Genomic DNA, 8,914 nt, shown 5'->3' on the forward strand with positions numbered 1-8,914 from the left:
TTTTCGATTTGCAGTTTCCCGAATTTTCGATTTATTAATTTGTCTGTTTTTCGTTTCTTCCATTTTTTTCTTCAGTTTCAGTGTTCTAATTTTCTGGTTTTTCTTTTTATTAATATGAAATTTTTTAATTTTTGAATTTTTCAATTTTTCGATTTGCATTTTTTCGGTTTTCAGTTTTTCGATTTTTCAACTTTAGATTTTTCAGTTTCTCAATTTTTCAATTTTTTCTTTCTTAATTTTTGATTTGCAATCTTTCTATTTTTCATTTTAAAGTTATCTAACAATAATTTCCAAAAATGTTCACTTTTTCAATTTTTCGATTTTAGAGCTTTTCCATTTTTCTTTCAATTGCACTTTAAAACAATATCATTTATTCGGTTTTTCAATTTTTCCGTCTTTAATTTTTCAGTTTTTCGATGTTTCGATGTTACAGACTATATTTTTGACGAATTTATAATTTTTCGATTTTATACTTCTTAGTTTTTCCAATTTTTCTATTCGATTCGTTTTTTTTTTCTAGTTTTTCGATTTTTAATTTTTATTTTTCGATGTATCGATTTTTCGTTCGTTCAGTGCATCAATTTGCCATTTTTCAATTTTCCTCTTTTTCGATTTTCCAATTTTTTAATTTTTCGATTTTTCCACTTTTAAAACCAAAAAAAATTGGAAAAATCGGTGAATTGTATAATTTAAGAATCAAAACTGCAAAAACGGAATAAAATAAAATGAAAACTTTCAAAAATCTAAATGCTGGAAATCAAGAACTTGAAGAAGAATTGAAGAAACGAAAGATTAAATTGAAGGAAATGAAAAGGCCAAAAATTGTGATATAAAATTGAAAAAATTAAAATTACAACATCGGCAAAATGAAAATATTTTATTTTGGAACTTTTCCAGTTTTCTTTCAATTATTGGACTTTGAAACTATGTATTTCATTTATTCGGTTTTTCCATTTTTAATTTTTCAATTTTTCGATCTTCATGTTACAGTTTTTCGACGATTCTATAATTTTTCATTTTTACAATTTTTGAGATTTCCAATTTTTCTATTCTATTCGATTTTTAAGTTTTCCGACTTTTGGTTTTTCAGTGTTTCGATTTTTCGTTTCTTCAATTCATCCATTTGCCATTTTTCGATTTTCTTCTTTTTCGATTTTGCAATTTTCCGTTTTTTCAATTTTTTGAATTGTTTTTCAAGCCAAAAAAAATGGAAAAATTGATAAATTGTATAACTGAAAAATCAAAAATGAGAAAAAGACACAGAATAAAATGAAAACTTTGAAAAATCTAAAAATTGAAAGTTAAAAACTTGAAAAATTGAAAAATCGAAAGATTAAAAATTTACTACTAAATCTAAAATACGAAATACTGTTAAATCAAAATATTGAAAATGAAAGAAATCGGGAAATCCGATAATTAAGAAATCCAAAATTTAATGTTTAGATTCGAAAGAAACATCTACAAAATAAAGAAAATGAAAAGACGAAAAATTTTTATAAAAAATCGAAAAAATAAAAATTACAACATAGTGAAAATGAAAATATTCTATTTTAGAACTTTTCCATTTTTATTTCAATTATTGGACTTTAAAGCTATTTCATTTATTCGGTTTTTCCATTTTTAATATTTCAGTTTCCCGATATTTAATTTTTCAGTTTTTCGATCTTGCAATGTTACCGTTTTCCGACTTACAATTTTGACGATTCTATAATTTTTAATTTTTACAATTCTTGAGTTTTCCAATTTTTCTATTCTATTCGATTTTTAAGTTTTCCGATTTTTGGTTTTTCAGTGTTTCGAAGAGTTCATCGATTTGCCATTTTTCGATTTTCTTCTTTTTCGAATTTGCAATTTTCCGTTTTTTCGTTTTTTTGATTTGTTTTTCGAGCCAAAAAATGGAAAAATTGATAAATTGTATAATTGAAAATCACAAATGAAAAAACGACACAGAATAAAATGAAAACTGAAAAATCTAAAAATTGAAAATTAAGAACTTGAAAAATTGAAAAATCGAAAGATTAAAAATTTATTACTAAATCTTAAATACGAAACATTGTTAAATCAAAATATTGAAAATGAAAGAAATCGGAAAATCGGATAATTAAGAAATCCAAAATTTAATGTTTGGATTCGAAAGAAACATCTAAAAAATAAAGAAAATGAAAAGACGAAAAATTTTGATAAAAATCGAAAAAATTACAATTACAACATCGGGAAAATGAAAATATTTTATTTTAGAACTTCTCCATTTTTCTTTCAGTTACCTATTGGACTTGAAAACTATTTCATTTATTCGGTTTTTCCATTTTTAATTTTTCAGTATCTCGATATTTAATTTTTCAGTTTTTCGATCTTGCAATGTTACCGTTTTCCGAGTTATAATTTTGACGATTCTATAATTTTTCAACTTTACAATTCTTAGGTTTTCCAATTTTCGTTTTTTTCCAGTTTACCGATTTTTTTCGATTTTGCAATTTTCCGTTTTTTCAATTTTTTGATTTCTCAACTATTCGAACCAAAAAATTGGTAAATTGTATAATTGAAAAATCAAAAATGCAAAAACAACACAGAATAAAATGCAAACTTTCAAAAATCTATAAAATTGGATATCAAGAACTTGAAAAATTGAAAAATCGAAGGTTAAAAATTGATAAATCTAAAAATCGAAAAACTGCAAAATGAAAAAAGCGAAATATTGTGAAATCGAAATATTGAAAATTAAAGAAATCCAAAAATTGCAAAATTGAAAAATTAAAAAATTGGAAAATCGGGGAGATGAAAAATCCAAGACTTCAAATTTGAAAAATTGAATAAATAAAAAAAATTAAAAAAAAAGGAATGAAAAAACAAAAAATGGTGATCCAGAAAATTAAAATTACAGCATCGTACAAATGAAATAAAGCCAACGGGGTGGGTGGGCGGGGCCACTTTGAATTTTTTTTAAGCGTAAATTCCATCACTTGTAAGAAGTTGGAAGAAGAAATGAAAAAAATGATTAGAAATATTGAATGGTACATGAGAAGAAAGGGATTTGGAGCAAAGAAGGAGAAAAAGAAGGCCTAGGAAGCCTGGAAGAAAATAGAAAAAGTGAATTATATACAAAACGGTAAAAGAAAACAAGTTTTGTCATAATACTAAGACGAAAATCGGTGACTATGGACACAGAACAACGAAAAAACACCACCAAAATATTAGACACCGAGCACTGGCTATAAATAAATCTTTATTACAAAGTAAATCGTGTTATAAAATCCGAAAGTTGGATTTTTGATTCGAAGTATCGAAAAACCATAACCATGTCAATTTTACTACCTCTATAACGTAAATACAACCCTGACACCACCACTTCGTCTAACACAAACCAAACTTTCCTTGCAAAACTTTTATGAACAAACTACAATTCCCGAGTTCAAACACGAGCCTGAAATTTACAACACCTCCGAGAAACACTGAAAATTGACCACCGCATTTTAGTTCCCCAAAATTACGAACCCGTCCGACTCGAAAAGTGCGAAATGAATTTTCCTGTCTCCAACCGTTTTGAACGAAAGTCGAAAATCTCGCAGCTTTCAATCATTAAGCTCGCCTAACTCCGAAACTAATAAAATCCTTCCTACACACCCTTGTTTGTTTCTTCCTCTCGCCGTAAAAACTCCATAAACGCCCTCAATTATCCCAAAGCGCAAACAGAATCACCCTTGCGAAATATTTTTCGGTCGTTTATTTTTAATTTCCGTCCTCAGGATGCACCTGTTCAATAACGCATTAAACCTAACGAAGTTGCGCCAGAAATTACGACAATTACTGGGAATAGTGAAAAGTTGAGGTAAGAAGTCGGCCAATTTCTAACTGTAATTGAATTAAGCTCCTCTTTGTTTGATGAGCTCATCTATAATCTGTCCGAGGGGGAAACCTGTTTAAGCACTTCCCTTCGAGTTTTCGCGTATTTTACAAAATTCAACTCCGACGTCTGATGAGAGTCTTAATTAGTTTTGTTTCGAACCGCTCTTTTATAAATTATAGACTTTTAATCTGGTTAGATGGTTGTGTCGTGAGAGGCGCAATTAGAAAAAGTCTTATTAAACGCAATCAAAGAATATATAATTTCGCTCGATGATTGCTCGAGTTGCGTTCGAATTTCCCTAATTTTCAAGCAAGAGTCTGCTTTAATTAAAATCTGAAAAAATTCAATATAGGGCGCTTTTTTAATCACGGATTTATACAGAACATGGTCTAATTAAAACGGACGGTTCTGCTCGATTTCGCTGCTTGTTGCGATCAGATTTTTATATAATATGAAAGGTTACTCAATGCACAATATGTGTATTTACAAAGATTTTGAGCAAAACGTCCTCCAGTTCCAATTTAGAGCACAAATTCGTTCTGTGTAGATACAATCTTACATATTTATAGCCGTCTTACTCTTATCGTCACACTTTACACTCTACATGAAATTTCTCTACAATACATTTTTCGATAAAGTCTGATAGAGTTCCGCTTCCAACAAATATCGCCATCGCTCCATGTAGTTCCGAAATTGCCGCATACGAAAATAACGAACTTCAAATGGAAACGTTTATCTTTACACATTCTCGCCCTTCGGTGTTTTCCTCGATCTCAAGGAAAAATTTGTTTGTTATCTCGTTAGTTATTCTATGCTTCGTTATGTGACGTCTGAACCGACCGGAAATAGCACGCGGTTATCGTTTCATACCTCAAGGATAACGAGGAGAAATCGATGTTTTAGGGCTTGGTGGACGGATTAATTATCGACTGTGGCGGATTCAAGGACCCAAATTGTGGCCGGCGCTCTTTACAAAGTCCGCCAGTGACTATATATAATTTTAAAATCCATTAGGAAATTTAAATCGAACACTGAAAAGATTTTAAGTTGCAATTCAGCTTTGCCAAAATGCATACCAATTCAATTTCCACCCAAATCAATACAGTCTGACCTCCCATTAAAGCTATTAACCGTTTGCACAAATGCTGAAGCCACACTATAGTGTAAAGTGCAGACTTTTCCAGTGAAACTTTTATATCTGTAATAAATTTTTCATCCGACTGGAAATAAAGTATTCAACGAGAGCATAAAGCCGCCAGGGGGCAGTCTAGAGACTTCGTAAGTTATGTTGGCAACAACAATAAAAGAGGAAGTGACAGTCGTTACAGCGCTTGTTATAGACTCGGATTCTGGTTAACGAAAAATTGCACTGTTTGTTGAAATGGCGGTTAATGTTGAGTTTACGGCACTTGAAGAGTAAATAAGCGCCAATCGCTTCCAAATAAACCTTTATTAATAGTTGCACTAATGGCGATGCTTATTGATTTAGGGCAGAATTTTCAGCTGAAAGCTAGACGTCACGCTGAAAAATCGATTGATGACCACTCGGTCTGGCATCAATCAAAATCTAGACAATTCCATCATCTGGATTGCCTCCACATCAATATTTGAGCTTGAATTTTCATCTAGGCTCCACTTTTATTAATTAATTAAGGTTAGATGAAGTCTGGGAAACTTGACACTGTTGGTAAACGATGAGGGGAAATGGCGAAGACAAAACCAGAGGTTTGCGGTTTTATCACCAAGTGAACAGAAAATGTATTTTCTTAGTGCTTTATTTAGGACTTGTACCACACGTAGCCATACAAAGCCCCCACTACAACCACCACCAGCAAAAAATAGATCACAAAGTGCTTTTCCAGTGGTACAGGTTCTTTAGACGCCGGATAAACCACTAGTTTTTTTTGTCCAGGTAGGGTAAACGTTTCAACATCAAAAGCAACAAACTCGGCTTCTTTGTGATACAAGTCGAATAATTTTGCAACACACCGTACATGAGCCATTCCGTATTTATAAGCGTCTCGGTAAAATAGCTCTAGTATGGACAAAGTGACCTGTGGGTGGTTCCTGGTTGCATTTATGTGTGTTGAAATGTGTGTGTCGCTGCCTCGATAGGTCTAAAAAATCCTACTTTACTCACTAATAGTGACAAAATTTTTTCTACACCACCTTTCCTTCGTTGACCACCCACGTAATGTTAATCGGGGGATTAGAAGGTGGTGACGCACACTCAGCCCGAATATTAGCATTCACTTGTCTGTATTTCACTGTGGGGGGTTCTTCAGGAACATCTAAACAACGCGTTTCAATTAAGTCACAAGTACCTACTCTAATTTATTAATTTATCCTCACCAACCACAAACATGAAAGCCGTGTGTAACGTCGAACGAAAAAAAGGTTCTTTTGTGGAAATTTCGCACCCATAAAGACCACTAGCGTTCGGGCACACGTTCGAAAGGACAATTCGAGAAGAGTTAGACTTGTCGAGCTAAAATTGTTCGTTAGTGATTACGATTACTATAGTATCACTTACATCTAAATTAATTCCAGGTACATTAAAAGATTGTCCGGGTGGTACTTCTGCAGGTTTGTACTGGAAGATTATGGTACCGTCCTTGAACCATTTAACTTCGTGGAGAGTTCCCTTAAATGGCTCTAATTTGCAATCAAGGGTCGCCGTGTCCGAAATTTTGACAGCTGGGGGGACTACTAGAGACACATTTGGGGTGGCACAATCAGCTAGAAATCACCACTGTATGTTTTGTGTTATTTAATATTAAGAGACGCTTAATATTTATGAGCGAGTCAGTTTAATGGAAGGAAGTTGCTTGTTAAGTAACTAAGTAAGTAAAATTGTATTAACAAAATGGTAAATGAGTTTGATGCGAGGTACTAACCGGTTATTAGAAGGGTGGCAGCTAGGATTAACGTTTGTGGGGTGTACATCGTCTGGAAGAATTAGGTTTGACATGTGTTGACGTGTTCACTGGGATGAGCAAACACACACTAAACATTAAAGGATGGGAGGCTACTGAAGGCGGGAGGTCTGTGATACATAGAATAGTTGCTACACGGTAATCCTGGTACCAAGGATGTTAGATAATGAGGTAGCTGAGAACATTTTGAATGTCTGGGTTTATTTATTTATGTTTCTTTATTCCGTTTAAGTACAAGATGACGTCATTTCCTCTCTCTTTACCCCAGTTTCTACAGCTATTTTTTTTAGTTTTCGTCAAAAACTATGCATTTTTTTAAATTTTGGATAGAGACTGATTTTTTTGATGAAAAATATTTAATATTTATTGAAAAGTTGCCCTTAGAACTGCTTCACCTATTTTTTTTTCTAATTTTGAAAAAAATTGACTTTCAATCCGAATATCTCTAAAAATATGTTTGGCGACCAGAAAATTCTTCTATTTGTCGAATCAGAACGTCGATATCTAAATCTCAGAATTTTCTGTGGATTTTTGGTTAGATTTTCCTAAAGCTCCCTTTTTCACCAACTTGGAAAATTACACAAGGCGATTTTTTTTCTGTAGAGTTCGACGTTCAGAAAGTCCTTTCAAGTTCATTTCTTCAAAATCTTCTAACATTTTTTCAGACGCTTTCAAAATATGTCAAATTTAAGCATTTTTAAAAATTTCAGTTCCAAACTGGATATTTCGAAAATTTGATTCGACGCCGTATTTTTCGAATCAGTACGTAAAGATCTAGGGCCCAGTTTTTTTTTTTTAATTTTTAGACATCTTCGAAAATTACTTTCGACTTCATTTCTCTAAAATCTTCTAATATTTATCCAAAATCGCTCAAAAGATTATACGTCAAATTTCAGGATTTTTAAAAATTTCGGTTTCAAACCGAATATTTCAAAAATTTTGTTCCCAGACCATAAACACGCGATATTTTTTGCATTCCTACGTCGAAATTCCATAATTTTTCAGAAGCTTAATTTTTGATTACTCTTTTGGAAATTTCTACATTTTTCGACAACTAGCTTCGAAAATTACCTAAAAAGATTTTTTCATAAATTTCGAACTCTAAAAATAACTCTCGCCAACATTTTTCCAGAATCGCTCAGTGAAATAAGACAATTTTTACAATTTTGAGAAGAATTTGACATTGAGATCTAATTTCCCCTTATAAGAACCTTTTAGACATTCGCTCCAAACGCCTGTTGACTGATGCCTTGATACTTTCACATTTAAACTATGCTGACATAGTATATGGTCCCTGTCTATCTTGTGTGGACAAATATCGTTTGCAAAAGATTCAAAACTTTTGTGTGAGATATATTTATTCTATTCCACGTGACACCCACATTACACCTTTTGTACGGAATTTAGGCTGGATGAAAATGCATGAAAGACGTTTTCATCACTTTATCAAACTCATAACAAAAATCCGACTTCATAATGAGCCTCACTATCTGCAAAATAAAATTTCAATTCGTAGTTTTGTACATGACAGAAACCTGCGACAAATAGATCTGACTGTTGACATACCTTCTCATTCTTTGAGTTCATATAAATCGTCATTTTCATATTTAGCTGCATATGTCATAAATAACGTTTTACGTCATTATTCCAACTGAAATAACCATTACATCATCAAATCTGTAAAGGATCTCTTATTGGCTGAGCAAGCAGAAATAAAATTAAAATTAAATTTAAATCTTTTTTAAATTCTGTACCTTTAATACTATCTATAAAAAATTATGTTCCTCTTTCATATTTACAACTTGTATTTCATATCTCATTTCCATTTCTTTTCAACATAGGGACAGATTGTAAATCAGTAATACTGAATCTGTTTTTTTTCCCTTTTGAGTATTATGCATTATTTATTTATTTTCGTTTACTTGTATTTTTTTTTTTTATTCATGGTACTCAATAAATTTATTATTATTATTATTATTATTATTAATTCTCAGAATTTTTTTGTTGATTTTTAGGCAAGTATTGAAAAAGCTCAATTTTTCAGTACTAATTTATGAAATTTTCCACCCTTAGAAAATTACCCAAGGAGATTTATTTGCAGAGTTTGACCTTCACAAAGTCCAGAATCGCTGAA

The 8,914-nt window shown here is 31.6% G+C and overlaps 1 protein-coding gene across 1 annotated transcript; it reads right to left on the bottom strand.

Moving 5' to 3' along the window:
* Positions 1-5,603: 5,603 nt before the first annotated feature.
* On the bottom strand, positions 5,604-6,884 carry LOC135139446 (uncharacterized). The gene is made up of 5 exons (XM_064069684.1): positions 6,742-6,884; positions 6,378-6,583; positions 6,197-6,332; positions 6,014-6,135; positions 5,604-5,961 (listed from the first exon to the last, which is right to left on the bottom strand). The coding sequence occupies exons 1-5, from the start codon at positions 6,788-6,790 to the stop codon at positions 5,623-5,625; spliced, it is 852 nt and encodes a 283-aa protein (XP_063925754.1). The 5' UTR covers positions 6,791-6,884; the 3' UTR covers positions 5,604-5,622.
* Positions 6,885-8,914: the final 2,030 nt, after the last annotated feature.

Source organism: Zophobas morio, unplaced genomic scaffold, assembly GCF_036711695.1.
Source record: "Zophobas morio isolate AGI-343-1 ecotype UQ-CSIRO unplaced genomic scaffold, CSIRO_AGI_Zmor_V1 ptg000031l, whole genome shotgun sequence".
Classification (NCBI taxonomy): Eukaryota; Metazoa; Arthropoda; class Insecta; order Coleoptera; family Tenebrionidae; genus Zophobas; species Zophobas morio.

Coding starts and splice junctions, on each gene's coding strand:
- LOC135139446 (XM_064069684.1), bottom strand. CDS start 6,790: ATGTACACCCCACAAACGTTAATCCTAGCTGCCACCCTTCTAATAACC. Junction 6,584..6,741: donor TGCCACCCTTCTAATAACCG/GTTAGTACCTCG, acceptor GGTGATTTCTAG/CTGATTGTGCCACCCCAAAT. Junction 6,333..6,377: donor TACCTGGAATTAATTTAGAT/GTAAGTGATACT, acceptor GAACAATTTTAG/CTCGACAAGTCTAACTCTTC.